Source organism: Capricornis sumatraensis, chromosome 18 (genome assembly GCF_032405125.1).
Source record: "Capricornis sumatraensis isolate serow.1 chromosome 18, serow.2, whole genome shotgun sequence".
Taxonomy (NCBI): domain Eukaryota; kingdom Metazoa; phylum Chordata; class Mammalia; order Artiodactyla; family Bovidae; genus Capricornis; species Capricornis sumatraensis.
The window spans coordinates 38300736-38325365 of NC_091086.1; the positions used below are offsets into that span (position 1 = coordinate 38300736).

At 42.1% G+C, this 24630-nt stretch overlaps 1 protein-coding gene across 1 annotated transcript; it reads right to left on the reverse strand.

The window, feature by feature from the left end:
- Positions 1-17825: 17825 nt before the first annotated feature.
- LOC138094436 (adrenocortical dysplasia protein homolog) lies at positions 17826-22392 on the reverse strand. Its single transcript, XM_068990519.1, has 3 exons — positions 22381-22392; positions 18506-18650; positions 17826-18418 (listed from the first exon to the last, which is right to left on the reverse strand). Exons 1-3 carry the CDS (start codon positions 22390-22392, stop codon positions 17826-17828), a joined length of 750 nt encoding a protein of 249 aa, XP_068846620.1.
- Positions 22393-24630: the final 2238 nt, after the last annotated feature.

The window sequence follows — 24630 nt, forward strand, 5'->3', positions numbered from 1 at the left end:
AGAGGATCTTCCTGATCCAGGATTCGAACCGGGGTCTGCTATACTGCAGAGGGATTCTTTACCAGCTGACCTACCGGGGATCTGGGCTTCCCTGATGGCTCAAACGGTAAAGGACCCTCCTGCCAATCCAGGAAATACAAATTAGATCTCGGGGTTGGGATAACACTTTCAAGGGTAAATGTAATGATTATTTCAGCAGACATTTATTAAGAGCCGACGTTGTCTTAGGCACTGTTTAGTGTTGGTCGCTCAGTCATGTCCAACTCTTTGTGACCCCACGGGCTGTAGCCCACCAGGTTCCTCTGCTCCATGGAATTCTCTCCAGGCAAGAATACTGGAGTGGGTTGCCATTTCCTTTTACAGGGGATCTTCCCGACCCAGGGAATGAACCGGGGTTTAGAGCCACCAGAGAAGCCTAGGCACTATTTAAGGGACTAGGAACTCCAATGGTGAACAAGGCATATGTGGTTTCTGCCTTCCTGATCTTAGTATGATAGAGTAAATAGACATTACTGAACAATGAATTTCCTGGGTGCTGACTGCTGAGTGTTATGAGACAGAACAAGATAATCTGGAGGTCAAGGAAAACTAGTGACATATATGAAGTCTGAGTGTTCTTAGTCAATAACATGCTGAGGTATGGGAGAGACTAAAGCTCTCCGGAACTGAAGGAATGTTGCTGGGCAGACCCACAAGGGCCTTGTAAACAGTGTAAAGGCATAGAGTTTCTCACGATGGCGAAGGGAAGTCTTGAAGATTGAGCAGGATAGTGACATCGTAAATTTTACTTTGTAAAGAGAATTCTATGGAGAAAAGATTAAATGGGATGAAATAGAAGTAGAGATTAGTTGGGAGATTGTTAGTAATCTAGCTGAGCACCGAAGAATTGATGCTTTTGAACTGTGGTGTTGGAGAAGACTCTTGAGAGTCCCTTGGACTCCAAGGAGATCCAACCAGTCCATTCTGAAGGAGATCAGCCCTGGGATTTCTTTGGAAGGAACGATGCTAAAGCGGAAAGTCCAGTACTTTGGCCACCTCATGCGAAGAGTTGACTCATTGGGAAAGACTCTGATGCTGGGAGGGATTGGGGGCAGGAGGAGAAGGGGATGACAGAGGATGAGATGGCTGGATGGCATCACCGACTTGATGAACGTGAGTTTGAGTGAACTCCGGGAGTTGGTGATGGACAGGGAGGCCTGGCGGGCTGTGATTCATGGGGTCGCAAAGAGTCGGACACGACTGAGCGACTGAACTGAACTGAACTGAATGTTAGTAATCTAGATGAAACCATGGTGACAAATGAGATTAGAAAATTGACAGAGGGAATTGCCTGGTGGTCCAATGGTTAGGGGCTTGCCCTAGTGATAACCTGCCTGCCAGTGCTGGAGACATAAGAGATCTGGGTTTGATCCCTGGATCGGGAAGATACCCTGGAAGGGGAAATGGCAACCGACTCCAGTATTCTTGCCTGGAGGATTTTGTAGACAGAGGAGCCTGATGGGCTACCATCCATGGGGTTGCAGAGTTGATTGCAACTGAGTGACTTCCACTAACTCAATGCATTGGTTAGGACTCCACTCTTCACTGAAGGGGCTGTAGGTCTGATCCCTGGTGGGGCAATTGAGCTTCTACAAGCCACCTGGTGAGGCCAAAAAAAAAAAAAGGACAAGGAAGGCATTTTACATTTGGATCTGTATAGAGCTGGGAGGAGAGAGCTAACCTTAGAGATCTGGAAAATTTTAGCATAAAATGGCTGTTGAAGCCATGAGAAATGATGAGATTGTTTTAGGAGAATCTGTGGGAATGATGGACTAGTGAGCGGATTGTAGATTAACTTGAACTCCTGGTGTTTAAATATTATTATCATCATTATTATTTACAGAGTTTTTAAGATGAAGAAATTGCACCTAGAAATAGGCATTTTAGAAATTCCAATCTATATGGCTGCTTTCCTATAAAACAACAACTGCTAAGTCACATCAGTCGTGTCCGACTCTGTGTGACCCCAAAGACTGCGGCCCACCAGGCTCCTGTCCCTGGGATTCTCCAGGCAAGCATACTGGAGTGGGTTGCCATTTCCTTCTGCAGTACATGAAAGTGAAAAGTGAAAGTGAAGTTGCTCAGTCCTGTCTAACTCTTCACGACCCCATGGACTGCAGCCTACCAGGCTCCTCCATCCATGGGATTTCCCAGGAAAGGGTACTGGAGTGGGTTGCCATTGCTGTCTCTGAAAACAACAACTAGTGCTGGGAGCCAGCACGGGAGATGCCACCCATGACAAGGTCATGCAGAGAGGCCTGATGGGCAAGGCAAGTCAGGTCTCAAGGGGTCCTCTGTCTGAGCATCTACCCCGAAACCAAAATCTGTCTGTTTACTGTCTGCTATACTATACTCTTCTAACATTACCACCTTTTCTCTGGAAAGAGTTAATTCAGAGCTCCAGTTAACAGTCTCCTGCATATAGAAAGAATGTCTCGGCTTAAACCCCCTTTGATGGCTTTCTAACCTATTTGACCAGTCTGCTTGACAACTTGTGGATTGTTTACAGCCCGCAGCTGTGAGAGGCATGAAGCTCAAAACATCTTAAAGATATAGAGCTTTTTAGAGTTAAGAATTAGTTTGGTGAAGCGTTTGTTGAGTTAATGTTTGCCGCCAGGCCTCCATATCCTTTATCTTTTAGGCACCTGGGAGGATATTAATCAATGTAATCGGGATGCAGAAATAGGAATATAGTAGTTTTGATGTTAGCAACACTAGACTTTTGAGTTAATGAATTTTCTCTTTGTTATAAATCACTGTACTTCTTTCCTTGTTATAAATTATTGTATCCTTGCTATGAAAGAATGTAACTTTATTTAGTGCTTTCTGAGAGTGGCAACAGACTTTGGGAAGAACAACACAAATAAGTCTTCTGGTTGACAAACCCTTATCAAAAAAGGGCCATAAAATGTTAATTGGCCTTCTGGCCAAAAGATGATGTAAATCACCTAAGACTTGTGTATACAACTAGGTATGCAGAAAGAAAGCCTGGTCTCGATAAGAGTCAGGGCTGCTGATGCTGCATAATTTTATATTATCCATTGATCCCTATGTACAAAAAAAGGCATAAAAAGCCTTTACAACAATAGAGGATGAGCAAGTCACTGGACTGGTATCCCCCATGTCTTTACTCTATTTTCTGACTGAATTCCCATCTGGAGCGGGGAGGCTCACCATGACTACTTACTTGCCCCGGCTTCTAAGATCCATGAGAGAGGGAGCCAAAGGCAGGGCACTCTCCGCTATTCAAACAGACGCCGGTGGCCTAATGTAGATGGTGCAAACTTTGTCCTGAAGTTTTATTGGCTTTCCCCGTAAACCAAGTTATTCAGCCTCTTTTCTCCACTAAATTTTCCTACTACACTATTTCTTCCTAATCTCTCTTTATATTTCTAATTAAATAAATACGTTTTCCTCGCCTATGCCATCTCCCCTTTGAATTCCCTGGATCCACCGGGGCAGGACCCCGGCAAACTAGATTAAGCCAAACAGAGATCGCCATTTCTCCATGGAATCTGGACTACCCAGTTCAACACAGCCCCCATCACTTTTTAGAGTCTTAGACCCAGTGAATGTCATTCCTTTTTATCTGCCTTTTTCTTAAAGCATTTCAATTTGGACTTTTGGCCTACAGGGTCAGAATGGACATGGGTGAAGGACTTTATACCTAAGAAGTATCAATGTTTATAGGCTTGGCAGTAAAGAAAAAACCTGAAAAGACAGTATGGCAGCTGGAGAAAGGAAAAGCAGAGGAGTATGACATCAAGTTGAACGGTTCTATGAAGACCTACAAGACCTTGTAGAACTAACACCCAAAAAAGATGTCCTTTTCATTATAGGGGATTGGAATGCAAAAGTAGGAAGTCAAGAAACACCTGGAGTAACAGGCAAATTTGGCCTTGGAATACAGAATGAAGCAGGGCAAAGACTAATAGAGTTTTACCAAGAAAATGCACTGGTCATAGCAAACACCCTCTTCCAACAACACAAGAGAAGACTCTACACATCGACATCACCAGATGGTCAACACCAAAATCAGATTGATTATATTCTTTGCAGCCAAAGCTGGAGAAGCTCTATACAGTCAACAAAAACAAGACCAGGAGCTGACTGTGGCTCAGATCATGAACTCCTTATTACCAAATTCAGACTCAAATTGAAGAAAGTAGGGAAAACCACTAGACCATTCAGGTATGACCTAAATGAAATCCCTTATGATTATAGAGTGGAAGTGAGAAATAGATTTAAGGGCCTAGATCTGATAGATAGAGTACCTGATGAACTATGGAATGAGGTTCGTGACATTGTACAGGAGACAGAGATCAAGACCATCCCCATGGAAAAGAAATGCAAAAAGGCAAAATGGCTGTCCGGGGAGGCCTTACAAATAGCTGTGGAAAGATGAGAAACGAAAAGCAAAGGAGAAAAGGAAAGATATAAGCATCTGAATGCAGAGTTTCAAAGAATAGCAAGAAGAAATAAGAATGCCTTCTTCAGCGATCAATGCAAAGAAATAGAGGAAAAGAACAGAATAGGAAAGACTAGAGATCTCTTCAAGAAAATTAGAGATACCAAGGGAACATTTCATGCAAAGATGGGCTCGATAAAGGACAGAAATGGTCTGGACCTAACAGAAGCAGAAGATATTAAGAAGAGGTGGCAAGAATACACAGAATAACTGTACAGAAAAGATCTTCACGGCCCGGATAATCACCATGGTGTGATCACTCATCTAGAGCCAGACATCCTGGAATGTGAAGTCAAGTGGGCCTTAGAAAGCATCACTACGAACAAAGCTAGTGGAGGTGATGGCATTCCAGTTGAGCTATTTCAAATCCTGAAAGATGATGCTGTGAAAGTGCTGCACTCAATATGCCAACAAATTTGGAAAACTCAGCAGTGGCCACAGGACTGGAAAAGGTCAGTTTTCATTCCAATCCCAAAGAAAGGCAATGCAAAAGAATGCTCAAACTACTGCACAATTGCACTCATCTCACATGCTAGTAAAGTAATGCTCAAAATTCTCCAAGCCAGGCTTCAGCAATACGTGAACTGTGAACTTCCAGATGTTCAAGCTGGTTTTAGAAAAGGCAGAGGAACCAGAGATCAAATTGCCAACATCCACTGGATCATGGAAAAAGCAAGAGAGTTCCAGAAAAACATCTACTTCTGCTTTATTGACTATGCCAAAGCCTTTGACTGTGTGGATCACAATAAACTGTGGAAAATTCTGAAAGAAATGGGAATACCAGACCACCTGATCTGCCTGTTGAGAAACCTATATGCAGGTCAGGAAGCAACAGTTAGAACTGGACATGGAACAACAGACTGGTTCCAAATAGGAAAAAGAGTACGTCAAGGCTGTATGTTGTCACCCTGCTTATTTAACTTATATGCAGAGTACATCATGAGAAACGCTGGACTGGAAGAAACACAAGCTGGAATGAAGATTGCCGAGAGAAATATCAATAACCTCAGATATGCAGATGACACCACCCTTATGGCAGAAAGTGAAGAGGAACTCAAAAGCCTCTTGATGAAAGTGAAAGAGGAGAGTGAAAAAGTTGGCCTAAAGCTCAACATTCAGAAAACGAAGATCATGGCATCCGGTCCCATCACTTCATGGGAAATAGATGGGGAAACAGTGGAAACAGTGTCAGACTTTATTTTGGGGGGCTCCAAAATCACTGCAGATGGTGACTGCAGCCATGAAATTAAAAGACGCTTACTCCTTGGAAGAAAAGTTATGACCAACCTAGATAGCATATTCAAAAGCAGAGACATTACTTTGCCAACTAAGGTCCATCTAGTCAAGGCTATGGTTTTTCCAGTAGTCATGTATGGATGTGAGAGTTGGACTGTGAAGAAGGCTGAGCACCGAAGAATTGATGCTTTTACACTGTGGTGTTGGAGAAGACTCTTGAGAGTCCCTTGGACCGCAAGGAGATCCAACCAGTCCATTCTGAAGGAGATTAATCCTGGGATTTCTTTGGAAGGAATAATGCTAAAGCTGAAAGTCCAGTACCTTGGCCACCTCATGCGAAGAGTTGACTCATTGGAAAAGACTTTGTTGCTGGGAGGGATTGGGGGCAGGAGGAGAAGGGGATGACAGAGGATGAGATGGCTTGATGGCATCACTGACTTGATGAACGTGAGTTTGAGTGAACTCTGGGAGTTGGTGATGGACAGGGAGCCCTGGCGTGTTGCGATTCATGGGGTTGCAAAGAGTCGGACACGACTGAGCGACTGAACTGAACTGAACTGATGACATCAAGGAGGTCAATGTTTCAAAGAGATGGTATGATCAACATTGCTAAATGCTGCAACGTGCTTAAGCTGAGTAAAGATTAGGAACGTTCCATGGTGGGTAGAGGAGTATAGGAATAACTAAGTAGGTTAAGGAATAGTTTGGAAAATGAATCGGCAATGATCAAACTATCATTAAAAAATGAGAGAGGAAAGAAAGGACTACTTGCAGAAGGTGATATGTCAAGCCAGTTTTAGTTTTTGTGTTTTGCTATGAGAGAATCTTAACGTAAATGCTGATAGAGAAGAATCTAGCTGAGAGGAAGATGACAAAATATATGAAAAACCCTCCTGAGATGCAGGAGCCCCAGGAAACGTGAGTTCGATTCCAGGAAACGTGAGTTCGATTCCTGGGTTGGGAAGATTCCTCTGGAGGAGGGCATGGCAATCCACTCAGTATTGTTGCCTGGAGAATCCCATGGACAGAGGAGCCTGGTGGGCTACAGTCCCTGGAATCTCAGAGTCTGCCGTGAGTGAAGCGGCTTAGCACACAGGCACCTTAATTAAAAAATAACTTTGTTGTTTTAAAAATACTGATTATCATCTGACATCTCAGGTTTATCACAAACCTTAAGCTTATTATTATTTTTTAATTATCTGAAATGCAATAAAATGAGGTATGCCTGTCCTAGGAGGTGTGATCATTGGAAGCAATCTTAGAAGCTTCCTACTACAGAACAGAATGGAAAGATTTGAAATGGATCTAGGGCATAATATCACAGTAGCATCAGTGGGATCTGGTAGAAGTTCGTGACCTTGAATTTATATGATAGCAGTTTCTCAGACATTGAGATTTCCTCCAGAAGCGTTTAGTAATCAGGCACCTACAAGGATAATAAGATTGAAGACCCAAGAATGAAGTTAGTGTTAAAACACAGTTCTCTGTGGTACAGGTTTTGTGTCAGTTAATAATTATCAGGTGTTCTCTGGAGTGAAAACGGATTGTTCAAACTTAAGGAGAGTTGACAAACTCAGGGTAGTTCTGGCTACCATATCCCTGTGTCTGTTTTAAGGCAACATTGGAAAGGAGATAGTCTCGTGGTTAAGACTTTGGTTTGAAGATAGCCTGGGCTGCAGTCTTAGTTCAACTTAATAGTGGGGTGAAAGTAGCTCAGTCATGTCCGACTCTTTGCGACCCCACAGTCTATACAGTCCATGGAATTCTCCAGGCCAGAATACTGAAGTGGGTAGCCTTTCCCTTCTCCAGGGAATCTTCCCAACCAGGGATCAAACCAGGGTGACTTTGGGCAAATTGTTTAACTTCATCAATATTCCATTTCCTCACCTTTAAAATAGTGTTGTTGTGAAAAGCAAATGAGAAAATACATGGGAAGCACTTATATTAATATTAGTACCTGTACACAGCAAGCTTTCATTACATGATCTTCATTATTATGCCCCAGTATAAAGTTTATATTCTATTTGCTAGCTGCTAAAAATTTTTAAAAACTACTTATGGGTCAAAAAATGAAATCTTTGGAAATTCCCTGATGATCCTGTGATTAGGTCTTGGCACTTTCATTGCTTGGCCCTGGGGTTCAATATCTGATCTGGGAACTAAGGTCCCACAAGTTGCATGGTGCAGCCAAAAACAGAGAAATTGCTTTATGGTTACCGAAATGAACTCAAACTCTGGGATATCCCCAGTGAGCCCACAGATACAGCAAGCTGAAATAGGGATCCTGACAAGTCCAGATTTTTCAGAGGGGCCTTTAATACTTTACATATGCTATAGATAACTAGAGTTATTTCCTCCTTTTCTTCCTTCAGGCAATGTGTTGGAACCAGTATGATAGTATGTACTTGAGAACAGTTACTTAGTTGCATCTCAGCTTGTAGATGATGGCCTTGACTCTTGCAGTAGTTAAACTCTAATGTTGGCTTGGAAACTTTAAACTAGGAGCATACTCAGTCATTCCTGTGGAGCTGAGAAAGAAGACAGGACAGCCTCAGGTGGCAAAAATCCCAGAAGATAGCAGGCTAAGCAGGGGATGACACACCAGGTCTAGAAATTTCTTTTCAGCATTATTGTCCCAAGTGGCTGCTAAATCTTGAGTGTTCAAGTTTAACTCTGGCCGGGTCTTGGAATAGCAACAATATGAAATGTATTAGCATGCAGATGTGGAAGTGGTTACTATTCTCCTGGAAGTTGGAGAAACTCCTGAATGTTTATATTGTCAAAGGGTCTTTTAGGATCCAAGGGTTGCTGCTCTCATTTTTAAATTTTTCTTGCAAACAAGGAACTTTCTGAACCCTCCCTGGTCTCCCTGTGGATCTTCCTCTTTTCCTTAACTTCTTAATGTTGGAGTACCCCTGTGTATTACCTAGTCATTTTAATATATGTGGAATTAAATCTATTATGGTAACATTTGTTTTCTATTTGTTTTACTCTTCTATGTTACTTCTGTCTCATTTCTTACATTATTTTGGATTAATGTTTTTCTCAATGATTCCAGCCTCTATGATGACTTCCAAACAGGACTGGAAGTAGGATGAGGTGAAGCAGGTGATTGCCTAAGTTGCCAAATTTAAGAGGGGATCAAAACTCAGAAATCAAGATAAATAATATTGTTACACATTGGTTTTAGAAAGCATAATGAATGAAAGACTTCCACTGCCAGAGAGTAGATGGACCTTTCACTATTTGTCTCACTAAGCACAACAACAACAAAAAAAAACCCTATACCTTATTTAAAAAACAAACATAAGAAGACTCTGAAAGAAAAACAGAAGAAAGAAGGCTGAGTTGGGATCTCAGAATCTGAGAAACAACAAACTGGTAAATTTCTAGAATTTTCTTTTGGCCTATATATCCCAGATTTGTAGGCAAAGAACCCAGCAAATCAGAGGTGCCAGTGAGCCTAAGGGAAAAAAAGCCTGCTCAACAAAACCCTGCTGTCTCTAGTTGAAGCACCAAGAAAGGGGAAGCTTCACAAGATTCTTAGGAAAAAGTCTTCATAAAGTTTTCATAAAACTTATAGAAAAAAAAAAACTGCTCCATTGAAGCCAAAACATCACAGGAAGGAATATGGTCCTATCCCTACCCACAGCAGCAAAGCTGAGTGGGGAGCCTAAACGTCTGCCATCTCAGGGCCATAATGAGGAACCCCAGTTCCTCTTCTCTGATGTGGTGGTGTCAGAGAAGGCCAAACAGGAGCCCAGATTTTTATTCACACCCAGCAGTAACAAAGTCCCCCTAGCTCTTTCCCTGAGGTGATGTCACAGGAGGCCTAGTGGAGCATCAAGACTCTCACCATTATTCAGCAGCAAGAGGCCACCTCCATGGCCTTGTCAGTAAAGACCATGTAGGGAGCCAGAACATCTGTCCCTGCCCAGCAGTGACAAGGATCAATCTCCTCCTTGGGTGCCAGTGGAGGCCAAGTGAGGAACCTGGACTTCTACCTCCATTGAGCAGTAATAAGGTGCTCTTTTCCTTTGCAGGAGCTGTGTCATTAAAAAAACAAACAAACAAACAGTCGAAACAGAGGATTTAAATAAAATGCAGAGTCTTATAACTTGTAAAATATCCAAGTTTCCATTTTAAAAGTTATTCATCCTAAGGAAAAAAAAATAACGTATTCTACTAAGCAAGAACCAATAGATCTCAAACTATTTTCAATCAATAGGTGCCAACAAAAAGAAGACAGAGATGTAAGAATGAGTAGACCATTTTATCCATGCTGAAAATGTTTCAAGAAGCAACTATGAACATGGGTGAAATAAATGAAGAAAATTACAAAGCCTCAGCAAAGTAATAGAAGATATAAAGAAGAACCAAATGAAAATTTGAGAACTAAAAATGCAATAACTGAAATAAAAAGCTCTATGGATGGGTTCAGCAGAACTAAGAGTACAGAGAAAAGAATCAGTGAACTGAAAGATGGAAGAATCAAAAAATACCCCAATTTGAAGAACAGAGAGAAGAGGGAAAGTTAAAAAGAAGAAAGAAAGAGAGAACAGAGCTTCAGGAATCTATGGGGACTACAGCAAAAGCTTTAACATTCATGTCAGCAGAAACCCAAAAGGAAAGAAGAAAGAGTGAGGCTAAAAAAGTATCAATACTTGAATAACTAAATGGCTGAAAACTTCTCAAACTGGATAAGAGGTGTAAAGATACGGATTCAAGATGATGAGCAAACTCCAACCAGGTAAGTCAAAGGAAATCAAAATCAAGATACATCATAATTAAACTTATGAAGCCTAAAGACAAATTCTTAAATGCAGCCAGAAAAGAAGTAAAAACTTATAAGAGAAAAACAATTCAGATGACCGTAGATTTCTCATTAGGAATCAGAATGTCAGAGGGATGTGGCATAATACTTTTCATATTCCTTCTGTTCTATTTGGTGGCTCCTTTTGAGTTTCCAAATACGTGTATATTAGACTTTCTATTGGCATTCGAGGTGTTTTTTTCTTTTTTTAACCTCTTCTATATTTGCCATCTCTTGCCTTTTCTGCTTGCTTTCACATGGACATTTTCTTCTGATCTTGCAGCTCACTGATTCTCTGCTCAGGTGTGTCTAATCTTTTAATTTATTGAGTTCCTAATTTGGTTGTTATTTATGTTTAGTTATTTTTACCTTTTGTTACCATTTCAAATTCTCTCCATTTCTCAATCTTGTCTTTAATTTTCTTGTACACATTAAGAGTGGTTATTTTACAGTCTATATCTCTTTGTCTGGAGATTCTGTTTCTTTGTTGCTTTTCTTGTTTTTTTTTTATCATGTTGTTTTATTTCCTTATTTCTTAATTATTTTTTCTTGAATACTGATATTATGTGTGAACATTTTAATAAATAATTTGAGGCATACAATGACTTTATCTTCCTTCATGAAGTGATTTACTTTTGCATTTGGCAGGCAGCTAGGGACATTGGTAACTGGGATAAGCTTTTCCAGTGTTAGAGACAGAGGTGATTCAAACTTCGACTTCTTGCCCTTTGAGGAATAATCTACTTCCTGTTCTCTTTTTTTCTAGGGTATAGGTTCTTCTGGTGGCTTAGATGGTAAGGAATCTGGCTGTAATGTGGGAGACCCAGGTTCCATCCCTGGGTCAGTAAGATCTCCTGGAAAAGGGACTGGCTGCCCACTCCAGTATTCTTGCCTGGAGAATTCCATGGACAGAGAAGCCTGGTGGGCTACAGTTTGATTACGTATCTTTGGTAAACTTTGGGGCTTCTGTGGTGGTTTAGATGGTAAAGAATCGGCCTGTAACACAGGAGACCTGGGTTCGATCCCTGAGTTGGGAAGATTCCCTGGAGGAGGGCATAACAACCCACTGGTATTCTTGCCTAGAGAATCCCATGTACAGAGGAACCAGGTGGGCTACAGTCCATGGGGTCACAAGGAATCAGAAACGGCTGACTATGCACAACATAGGTTCTTGCTGCTGCTGCTAAGTTGCTTCAGTCGTGTCCGACTCTGCGACCCCATAGACGGCAGCCCACCAGGCTCCCCCATCCCTGGGATTCTCTAGGCAAGAATACTGGAGTGGGTCGCCATTTCCTTCTCCAATGCATGAAAGTGAAAAGTCAAAGTGAAGTTGCTCAGTCGTGTCCGACTCTTCAAGACCCCATGGACTGCAGCCTACCAGGCTCCTCCATCCATGGGATTTTCCAGGCAAGAGTACTGGAGTGGGTTGCCATTGCTTTCTCCACATAGGTTCTTAACTCACATCAAATCCTCTTCTTTGTTAGTATGCAGATTTGTTCTTACTGCTCGTTTCTGGAATGTTATCACCAACCACGTATACGTTATCATCAATGACTTCTTTAAATATTCCATAACTGTCTATGCTGGTAATCTTTTGTCCTTCCTTGAGCCAGACAGAGTTAAATGGGAAGTAATGCCTATGTCCAGGCTACCCTGATGGTGATTGTGATAAATGAGAGCTTTTCTTAGGTCTAAGTGAAAACCTCAGAGTTAGAGTAAGGGCACATGGGTTTACTGTGAGACTCCCTCAGTCGCCACCATGTGGTACTTCCTTTTGTAAGCTTCAGAGCCCAGAGCTTTATTTTATTGATAAAGACAGCACTTTCTTATATGTTCACTGATTTCTTCTGAATCTTTTAAACTCCTATTTTGTTTTTTTCTCTCTGAGGATCAGGCAAACAAGAGTCCAGCAGTTGATGTCAGTCAAAAAATATACATATACACATATATAACATTATAGTGGGATTGAAGAAAGACACTGAGGATTGTGTTGTGTGACCAGTCCATTTACAACCTATAGTAGGGAGGAGACCTGGGATGGTCATTCAGTTCAGTTCAGTTCAGTCGCTCAGTCATGTCCAACTCTTTGCGACCCCATGAATCACAGCACACCAGCCCTCCCTGTCCATCACCAACTCCCGGAGTTCACTCAGACTCATGTCCACCAAGTTGGTGATAGCCATCTCATCCTCTGTAGTCCTCTTTTCCTCCTGCCCCCAATCCCTCCCAGCATCAGAGTCTTTTCCAATGAGTCAACTCTTCACACGAGGTGGCCAAAGTATTGGAGTTTCAGCTTTAGCATCATTCCTTCCAAAGAAATCCCAGGGCTGATCTCCTTCAGAATGGATTGGTTGGATCTCCTTGCAATCCAAGGGACTCTCAAGAGTCTTCTCCAACACCACAGTTCAAAAGCATCAATTCTTAGAGCTCTTAATTTGGAGGTACTCCCACCCAAATAATTTGTCTTTCCCCAAAATACTCATGACTGATAATTGCACTTCATAAGATGACATTAACTAGAAGAAAAGTGATAAAGTAACTTTTTCAATACATTTTGAACCTTTATTGAAATAAAGTGATAGGAGTAGCAGAATGGGACATGGAAATTAATTGAAAACTGAACAATAAATGGAGTGAAAAAATTTAGCATTTTTCCCCTGAGCACTAAAGTACTTCAATTTAGTATCTGTTACTGGCCAAACCATCGTTGTTGTGGTCATTGGTTTCTTTCAAAAGATGCACACGCTGGGCTTAAGAAAGCTTCAGTTCAGTTCAGTTCAGTTCAGTTGCTCAGTCGTGTCCGACTCTTTGTGACCCCATGAATCGCAGCACACCAGCCCTCCCTGTCCATCACCAACTCCCAGAGTTCACTCAGACTCACGTCCATCCAGTCAGTGATGCCATCAAGCCATCTCATCCTCTGTCGACCCCTTCTCCTCCTGCCCCCAATCCCTCCCAGCATCACAGTCTTTTCCAATGAGTCAGCTCTTCACATAAGGTGGCCAAAGTACTGGAGTTTCAGCTTTAGCATCATTCCTTCCAAAGAAATCCCAGGGCTGATCTCCTTTAGAATGGATTGGTTGGATCTCCTTGCAGTCCAAGGGACTCTCAAGAGTCTTCTCCAACACCGCAGTTCAAAAGCATCAATTCTTTGGTGCTCAGCCTTCTTCACAGTCCAACTCTCACATCCATACGTGACCACAGGAAAAACCATAGCCCTGACTAGACAGACCTTAGTCGGCAAAGTAATGTCTCTGCTTTTGAATATGCTATCTAGGTTGGTCATAACTTTTCTTCCAAGGAGTAAGCGTCTTTTAATTTCATGGCTGCAATCACCATCTGCAGTGATTTTGGAGCTCCAAAAATAAAATCTGATACTGTTTCCACTGTTTCCCCATCTATTTCCCATGAAGTGATGGGACCGGATGCCATGATCCTCGTTTTCTGAATGTTGAGCTTTAGGCCAACTTTTTCACTCTCCTCTTTCACTTTCATCAAGAGGCTTTTGAGTTCCTCTTCACTTTCTGCCATAAGGGTGGTGTCATCTGCATATCTGAGGTTATTGATATTTCTCCCAGCAGTCTTGATTCCAGGGTGACAATATACAGCCTTGACATACTCCTTTTCCTATTTGGAACCAGTCTGTTGTTCCATGTCCAGTTCTAACTGCTGCTTCCTGACCTGCATACAGATTTCTCAAGAGGCAGATCAGGTGGTCTGGTATTCCCATCTCTTTCAGAATTTTCCACAGTTTATTGTGATCCACATAGTCAAAGGCTTTGGCATAGTCAAGAAAGCTTCAGGTTCGCCTAATACTGAAATAGCCTGTTAATGTGTCTCTGTCTCCTCTTAGGTTGGAAGTTTTTTGAGGATTGAGACTATGTCTTCTCTGTGGGCTCTCAGGTATCAACAGGGCACAGCCTCTCTCATTGTTGGAGGTTTCTGGCATATTAGAGCATCAAGAAATCCTGAAACAGGTTTCCAAAAATGGTAGCCTTTTTAAAAGTGTTGATTTAACAAATTTCTGATTTTTGCAAATTAAAGTATAATGTAATATAGTTATGCATTCCCCACCCCTTCTTTTTTAGAAAGAAGGTAATGGATAGTGCCAAACAGGGATAAAAAGTTAAAGTTGTAGAATCACCGTCTTGCATTCCTGTCACTGTATCTCTATCTCTGAGGCCTTTCAAGTATATGAAGTCTGAATTCAGATGGACCTCCTGCTTCCTCTGACTCCAGCTCTTGCATTGGCCTTTGTCGTATTCATCTTCATACCAGGAGCCTATCACTCTTTGTGAACCTATGGACTCTAGCCTACCAGGATCCTCTGTCTGTCGGATTCTCCAAAGCGGGTTGCCATGCCCTCCTCCAGGGAATCTTTCCAACCCAGGGATGGAACCTGCATCTCCTGTGGCTCCTGAATTGCAGGTGGATTCTTTGCCATTGAGCCACTGGGGTCGCCATTTCATATATAGTAGTGTGTGTATGTCAACCCCACTCCCCCACTTTGTTACTCCCTACTCACTCCCTGGTAACCGTAAGCTGGTTTTCTATATCTGCAGCTCTATTTCTGTTTTGTAGATAGGTTCATGTGTACCCTTTTTTAAGAGTCCACATATAAGCAATATCATGTTATCTTTCTCTTTCTTTGTCTGACTTACTTCACTTAGTATGACAATTTCTGGGTCCATCCATGTTGCTGCAAATATCCTTATTTTGTTCTTTTTTTATGGCTGAGTAATGTGTATGGAAACGTGAAAGACCATGAATAGGCAAACTAATCTTGAGAAAGAAAAATGGATCTGGAGGAATCAGGCTCCCTGACTGCAGACTAAACTACAAAGTTACAGTAATCAAAACAGTATGGTACTGGCGTGCATGCACACGCACACGTGTGCACCCACACACAGACACACACACAGAAGTATAGATCAATGGAACAGGATGGAGACCAGAGATAAACCCATGCACCTAATTATGGTCACCTGCTCTATGACCACCTGACCTGCCTCTTGAAAAATCTGTATGCAGGTCAGGAAGCAACAATTACAACTGGACATGGAATAACAGACTGGTTCCAAATAGGAAAAGGAGTATGTCAAGGCTGTATATTGTCACCCTGCTTATTTAACTTCTATGCAGAGTACATCATGAGAAACACTGGACTGGAGGAAGCACAAGCTGGAATCAAGACTGCTGGGAGAAATATCAATAACCTCAGATATGCAGATGACACCACCCTTATGGCAGAAAGTGAAGAGGAACTCAAAAGCCTCTTGATGAAAGTGAAAGAGGAGAGTGAAAAAGTTGGCTTAAAGCTCAACATTCAGAAAACGAAAATCATGGCATCCAGTCCCATCACTTCATGGGAAATAGATGGGGAAACAGTGGAAACAGTGTCAGACTTTATTTTTGGGGGCTCCAAAATCACTGCAGATGGTGATTGCAGCCATGAAATTAAAAGACGCTTACTCCTTGGAAGAAAAGTTATGACCAACCTAGATAGCATATTCAAAAGCAGAGACATTACTTTGCCAACTGAGGTCCGTCTAGTCAAGGCTATGGTTTTTCCAGTAATCATGTATGGATGTGAGAGTTGGACTGTGAAGAAGGCTGAGCACCGAAGAATTGATGCTTTTGAACTGCGGTGTTGGAGAAGACTCTTGAGAGTCCCTTGGACTGCAAGGAGATCCAATCAGTCCATTCTAAACGAGATCAGTCCTGGGTGTTCTCTGGAAGGACTGATGCTGAAGGTGAAACTCCAGTACTTTGGCCACCTCATGCTAAGAGTTGACTCATTGGAAAAGACCCTGATGCTGGGAGGGATTGGGGGCAGTAGGAGAAGGGGTCGACAGAGGATGAGATGGTTGGATGGTATCACTGACTCGATGGACATGAGTCTGAGTGAACTCCGGGATTTGGTGATGGTCAGGGAGGCCCGGCGTGCTGTGATTCATGGGGTCGCAAAGAGTTGGACACGACTGAGCAACTGAACTGAACTGAATCTATGACAAAGAAGGCAAGAATATACAATGGAGAAAAGATAGTCTGTGCAATAAGTAGCACTGGGAAAATAGAACAGCTGCATAAGTGAATACAGTTAGAACACTCAGTAACACCACATGCAAAAATAAACTCAAAATGGATTACAGACCTAAATTTAAGGCTGGATACTATGAAACTCTTAGAGGAAAACATAGGTAAAAGTGTCTTTGACATAAGTCACAGCAAAACCTTTTTCAATCCTCCTCTTAGAGTAATGAAAAAAATACAGAAGCAAATTAAACTTTAAAGAGTTTGCACAGCAAAGGAAACCATAAACAAAACAAAAAGAGAACCCTCAGAATGGGAGAGAATATTTGCAAAAGAAGCAAACAACAAAGGATTAATCTCCAAAAAATATACAGCTTAAGCAGCTCCAAAAAAAAAAAAAAAAAACACCCAATCAAAAAATAGGCCCAAGATCTAAATAGACATTTCTCCAAAGAAGACATACAAATAGAAAACAAGCACATGAAAAGATGCTCAACATTACTAATCATTAGAGAAATACAAATCAAATCTACAGTGAAGGGGATTGACCACTCTGGATTCGTGTGGTCCAGTGGATAACAGTTTGCCTTCCAATGCAGGGGGTATGGGTTCAACCCCTGGTTGGGGAGCTAATAGCCTCATGCTTCAAGGTAAATATATATATATCAAAAGAATATATATATATCAAAAGAATATTATAACAAGTTCAATAAAGAGTTTAAAAAACTACAATGATTTATTACCTCACATTGGTCAGAATAGCCATCACCTAAAAATCTATAAACAATAAATGGTGGGAAATGTGTGGAGGAAAGAGTACCCTCCTACACTGTTGATGGGAATGTAAATTCCCTATGGAGGAGTGTAGATTCCCTGTGAAGCCACTATAAAGAACAGTGTGGAAGTTCCTTAAAAAGAAAATAGACACATAATGGAATATTACTCAGCTACTAAATAGAATGGATTTGAATCAGTTCTAAAGAGGTGGAAGAAACTGGAGCCTATTATACAGAGTGAAGTAAGTGAGAAAGAAAAACACCAATAGAGTATATTAACACATATATATGGAATTTAGAAAGATGGTAACGATGACCCTATATGCAAGACAGCAAAAGAGACACAGATATAAAGAACAGACTTTTGGGAGAAGCATTTTTACAGTCTTTTTTTTTTTTTTGCTGCTGCATGATATTATTTTATTAAAAAAATTCGAAGGAAGCTAGTGTGGAGCTCTGTTTATCCGCCCCCAGGCCTGGACCCGTGCACACATCCTCCCACAAGCCCTCGCATCTGGGTCAGTTCAGAGTCCAGCTGTGGCTCCATCAAAAAGCGCAAGGCCCAGGCCAAGAGCTGGGGAGGGAGCCTGGCAGCCTGGACCTGGGCACACAGGGAGGGGCAAGGTGGCTTGTATGCATCCTGGAAGGCAGAACCATCAGGATGCCTCTCTGGGGGGTCCCAGACACAGCTGGACTCCAGGGCTCCCTTGGTGGTTTTTGTCCTTGGAGAATGCTGCCAGGTCTTGGGGGGTAACCCAAGCTCTTTGAACTTCAGGCTAGGTTTCTGGGCACTGCTTACATGGGCCTGGTGTATACTGGGGGCACGGCCAAGGCATGACAGGCTTGAGGTGCAGCTCAGGAGTGGGGCATTGGGTACACTGCTGGGGTGTGGGGACCCGGGGGGCAGGGAGCCGTGGGCTGAGCAGATGATTGACAGGGGCTGGGAGCTGCCCTTCTGTACTGGGTCTGGAGCAGCCAAGGGCAGAGGAGGTAAAAGGCTGACGCTGGCACTGTTCTCCTTTGACAGCAGGTGGCTGGGCAAGGCAGGGGTTCCTGAGGAACTGGGTGAGGAAGGAGGGGAGGAGATCAGACTCAGCGACAGGTCCTGCAGAGTCAGGTGTGAAGGGGATCACTCAGGGCCCTGTGCCCTCTGACTTGGGCCTAGAGAGCTCAGGATTTGCTGGTCATTTTCAGGGATGTGCAGCCATAGGCTGGAGACAGTGTACACAGCTTCTCCCGTAGCTCTGCAGCGAGAGGCAGCCCAGGGGGTGATGGGAGAACAGGTCTGTAGGAGAAGGCAAGGGTGGAATGATTTGAGAGAATAGCATTGAAACATGTATATTAGCATATGTGAAATAGATCACTAGTCCAAGTTTGATGCATGAAACAGGGCACTCAAAGCCGGTGCACTGGGACAACCCTGAGGGATGGGATGGGGAGGGAGGTGGGAAGGGGTTCAGGATGGGGGACATGCGTACTCCCATGGCTGATTCATATCAATGTATGGCAAAAACCACTACAATATTGTAAAGTAATTAGCCTCCAATTAAAACAAATAAATTAATGTTAAAAAAAAAAAAGAAAAATAGAGCTACCACACGATCCAGCAATTCCAGTCCTGGGCATATATCTAGAGAAAATCATAATTCAAAAAGATACATGCACCCCAATGTTCATTGCAGCACTATTTACAATAGCCAGGACATGGAAATAACCTAAATGCCCATCAGAGAAGAATGATTAGAGATGTGGCACGTATATACGGTGGAATGTTAGCCATAAAAAAGAATTAAATTTGTTTTTAAATTGTCTTTAAACTGACTCATTTTGACTTCTGAAAGTTCAGGTACCAAAATATGAATTTCACATTCCACTGCTAGGACTCCCAAAATTCCATTTTACACATAATTTTGCAATAATGCAATAATGTTTCTAGACTTTCAGTGCACAATTTTCCCTTGTACTTTCCTATCATGATTTAAAAATCTTAGCTGGAAAAAATCTAAGCTAAATTTAAAGAATGTATGAGCATGTGGAGGGAAAGGGAGGAAGTAAATAAAATCTATACCTCAATTTTGATCCCATGAGCCAATTTGATTAGGGATATACCCAAGGGATAACTCAATCAGGGAACTCCAGAGACATCTTAAGTGAATGTCAGAGTAGATGGAAACTCTAGATTATCCTAGAAATATCCCACCCATCCCAGGGTCCCCCAGACTGGAGAGTCCAAGGCCAAGTCTCTGGGACAGTGGAAATTCGCTGAAACTCAGCTTTTATTTTCCTCTTATTCTACACACTCTAGCTAGGTGATCTCATTCTTCATCTTGCTTAATATAAAATTCAGACCCAAATCTCCAGCTCAGACATTAATGTTCAGCTCTAGGCTGGTGGCTCTGTTGGGATGCCCATGGAGTACCTCAAAACCATATTTTTTGCATATGAAATTTACTCCTTTTACTGAATTTATTCTTGTGTATTGATCTCCACATCTGCCTGTTAGTAGAACAAGTCATAAATCTGAGAAGCATCCCTTTTTCTTTTCTCACCCACTTTTCTCTCTCTTTCATACACACATACATCTAATCAATGTATTACCAAGCTCTGTTTATATTAAGCCCCTAACAACTCAGATCATTGATTAACAAAACTCCTGGAAAGCCATTTGGCAACTTTTATGAAGAGGCATTGACAGTTTCATATCCTTTTACAAACTGTATAATGTTATGTAAGTCAAGGGTACAATAAAATCCCAAATTTTAAAACTATATATATGTGTGAATGTAGGCATCCCCTTCATGGATCACAGCCTCATCAATGGGGAAGTGGCTTTCAGTCCCAAAGAAGGGCAATGCCAAAGAATGTTCAAGCTATTGTACAATTGTGTTCATTTCACATGCTAGTAAGGAAATGCTCAAAATCCTTCATACTAGGCTTCAGTAGTATGCGAATGGAGAACTTCCAGATGTACAAGCTGGGTTTAGAAAAGACAGAGAATCAGAGATCAAACATTTGCTGGATCACAAAGAAAGCAAGGGAATTACAGAAAAACATGTACCTCTGCTTCCTGAACTATGCTAAAGCCTTTGACTGTGGATCACAACAAACTATGGAAATAACAGACTACCTTACCTGTCTCTTGCAAAACCTGTATGTGGGGCAAAAAGCAGCAGTTCCTTACATGGGATTACTGACTGCTTCAAAATTGGGAAAGGAGTCCTACAAGGCTGTATATTGTCACCCTGTTTATTTAATTTATATGCAGAGTGAAAGTGAAAGTGTTTGTCCCTTAGTCGTGTCCAACTCTTTGCAATCCCATGGACTGTAGCCCACCAGGCTCCTCTGTCCATGATTTTTCAGGCAAGAATACTAGAGTGGGTAGCCATTCTCTTCTCCAGTGGATGTTCCCAACCCAGGGATTGAACTCAGATCTGCATTGCAGGCAGATTCTTTAACATCTGAACCACCAGGAAAGCTGGGAAATGCTGGGCTGAATGACTCATAAGTTGAAATCAAGAATGCAGGGAGAAATATCAACAACCTCAGATATGCAGATGATGCCACTCTAATGGCAGAAAGTGAAGAGGGGCTAAAGAGCCTCTTTATGAGGGTAAAAGAGGAGAGTGAAAAAACTGGCTTGAAATTCAACATTCAAACAACTAAGATCATGGCATCTGATCCTATCATTTCATGCAAATAGAAGGGAGAAAAGTGGAAGCAGTGACAGATTTTATTTTCTTGGGCTCCAAAATCACTGCAGAGGGTGACTGCAGTCATGAAATTAAAAGATGCTTGCTCCTTGGAAGGAAAGCTATGACAAAACTAGACAGCGTATTAAAAAACAGAGACATCACTTTGCCAACATATGTCCCTATAGTCAAAATTATTATTTTTCCAGTAGTCATTTACAGATATGACAGTAGGACCATTGAGAAGGCTGAGTGCTGTAGAATTGATGCTTTTAAATTGTGGTGCTGGAGAAGACTCTTGAGAGTCACTTGGAAAGCAAGGAGATCAAACCGGTCAATCCTACAGGAAATCAACTCTGGATATTCATTAGAAGGACTGATGCTGAAGTGGAAACTCCAATACTTTGGCCACCTGATGCTAAGGGCTGACTCAGTGGAAAGGACCTGGATGCTGGGAAAGACATGATGCAAAAGGAAAGGGAGTGACAGAGGATGAGATTGTTAGATAGCATCACCAACTCAAAGGACATGAATCTGAGCAAACTCTGGGAGACAGTGGAGGACAGAGAAACCTGGTGTGCTGCAGTTCATGGGGTCACAAAGAGTCGGACATGACCCAGCGACTGAACAACAACGATAGGCAAAGCAAACAAAATGAACTAAAACTGCATCAAAATGTTAAAAACTCACTATCTTTTGTTGGTAGAGCAATAGACACTTTTTCTTTTCTTCCTTACAAGGTTTAGTATTTTCTAATGTTTTACACCAAGCATGTGCTATTATCAAATGTAAGTTCCATGAAGACAGATGCATTTGTTGTTCCCTTATGTATTTGAAGTGCCCAGAACAGTGTTTTGCATATAGTAGATGTGTAATAAATAGTTTTAATTAACTAATTTATTTAGTTTTGGCTATGCTAGGTCCTCGTTGCTGTGCATGGCCTTTCTCTAGTTGCGGCAAGCAGGGGCTACTCTTCATTGCAGTGTTTAGGCTTCTCATTGTGGTGGCTTTTGTTGTTGCAGAGACAGGTCCTACCCATGTGGGCTCAGTAGTTGAGACACATGGGCTTAGCTGTTCTGAGACATGTGGAATCTTCCTGGACCACGGATCAAGCCCTTGGTCCCCTGCAATGGAAGGCTGATTTTTAACCACTGGACCACCAGGAAGCCCTTAATAAATATTTTTAAATTAATCTTTATAATGTAAAAAATAAAATGAATGATAAATATATTAAAATTCCATTTATTGTTCTTTCTGGATTGTATATATAATATTCGTCCCTTCCTTCAGACCACCTGTGGCTAAAATGGTCAGCAGTGGTCATACCTGCAAAGTCATACCTAGCTCTTGATTTTATTTTTCTACTCAGCTTTACAAAGACTTGCCTTCTATTCTTTCCTTTCACCTCTCCCAGCAGACATTGATAGGAAGACTGATACAGAGGAGTTTCCAGAAACTGGCATCACAGTCATGGTGGAATAAGATGTTTCTTGTTTTTGTCTTCCTCATCAATAACATTAGTTTGGCATCTGTTTATAAAGGTGTCTTTGTGGGAGTTGTGGGATACAGCACCATATGTCAAGGGGCTCAGGAGAAGTCTTTCTCACTGTGCATCAGGCAATATGCATTTAAACCTTGATTCTGGCTAAGGACTCTGCAGTGATCTGTGATCTAGCTCCAGCTTCTCTTGGTTGAGGCCCAGGAGCCCCTGGAAAGTGCTGTCTTAGAAAATCACCAATGAATGACAAGAGCCTTTTGTGGAAGTCCAAATTTCCAGAGAAGTTCTAGCATGTTACTGGATGGGGAAAATATGTGTATGTGTGTGTGTGTGTACACTTACATGAGTTTAGATGTTTCAAAGGGGATAAGAATACAGCTTGACTTTACTTGCATCTCCCATCCCCCAAAGTAGCACAGTAAGGCCAAGAGAGGTCTTCTTGGTCTACGCTCTTTTTTGAGGGAATGAGAGCCTGTGAGTGAACACTGCTTCCCCAGCTTTTGAGATACTGACAGAAATGCTCTCTCCCACTGTGGCAGAAGGTGCTTTGGCAGATGGCAAGTGAGCATGCGTGGAACTCCTGCCCAACTCGGCATGCCAGTGTTTGTCCAAACTTGAGCTTGAGTGCACCTTTGGGAAAACCAAAGAGGGGCAGTCAGCCCTAGGCCAGGTTCATTGCAGAATCCAGTTCAGTTCAGTTCGGACACTCAGTCGTATCCAACTCTTTGTGACCCCATGGACTGCAGCACACCAGGCTTTCCTATCCATCACTAACTCCAGAAGCTTGTTCAAACTAATGTTCATTGAGTCAATGATGCCATCCAACCATCTCATCCTCTGTCATCCCCTTCTCCCCCCTCCTTCAATCTTTCCCAGCATCAGGGTCTTTTCCAATGAGTCAGTTCTTTGCATCAGGTGGTCAAAATATTGGAGTTTCAGCTTCAGCATCAGTCCTTTCAATGAATATTCAGGACTGATCTGCTTTAGAATAGACTGATTGGATCTCCTTGCAGTCCAGGGGACTCTCAAGTGCCGGGAGCCAGCATGGGAGATCCCACCCATGACAAGGTCATGTGGAGAGGCCTGATGGGCAAGGTGAGTCAGGCTTCAGGGGTTCCCCCTGGGTTTTCCTGAACATCTACCCCCAAAACCAGAGTCTGCCTGCCTTATTGTACTGTGCTTTCCACTCTTCTGCCTCTAAAAGGAATTAACTCAGGGCTCCAGTTAACAGTCTCCTGCATATAAAAATAATGTCTCGGCTTAAATCCCTCTGATGGCTTTCTAACTTATCTGACCAGTCTGCCTGACTTTACAATTTGTGGATTGTTTACAGCCCCCAACTGTGAGAGGCACGAAGCTTAAAACATCTTAAAGATATAGAGCCTTTTGAAGCTAAGAATTAATTTGGTGAAGAGTTTGTTGAGTTAATGTTTGCTGCCAGGCCTCCATATCCTTTATCTTTTAGGTACCTGGGAGGATATTAATCAATGTAATCGGGATGTAGAAATAGGAATATAGTAGTTTTGATGTTAGCAATACTAGACTTTTGAGTTAATTAATTTTCTCTTTGTTATAAATCCACTTTCTTGTACTTCACTTTCTTGTTATAAAATGTTGTACCCTTGCTATGTAAGAATGTAACTTTATTGAGTGCTTTCTGAGAGTGGCACCGCACTTTGGGCAGAACAACACTATTACCCTTATCAGAAAAGGTCTGTAAAATGTTAATTGGCCTTCTGGCCAGAAAATGATGTAAATCACCTAAGACTTATCTATACAACTAGGTATGCAGAGAGAAAGCCTGGTCTCGATAAGAGTCAGGGCTGATGACACTGCATAATTTTGTATTATCCATTGATCTCCATGTACAACCAAAAAGTATAAAAAGCTTTTCAAACAATAAAGGATGGACCAGTTTCTCAGACCAGCTTCTCGAACTGGTTTCTTGGAAATCTGGCTCCCCACGTGTCTAATCTCTCTCTTTCTCCCTCTCCCTCCCTCTCCTTTACAAGCTGAATTCCCATCTGTGGCAGGGAGGCTCACCACGTCTACTCACTTGCCCTGGCTTCTAAGATCCA

Coding starts and splice junctions, on each gene's coding strand:
- LOC138094436 (XM_068990519.1), bottom strand. Junction 18,419..18,505: donor CCCAAGTCAGAGGGCACAGG/GCCCTGAGTGAT, acceptor CCAGTTCCTCAG/GAACCCCTGCCTTGCCCAGC.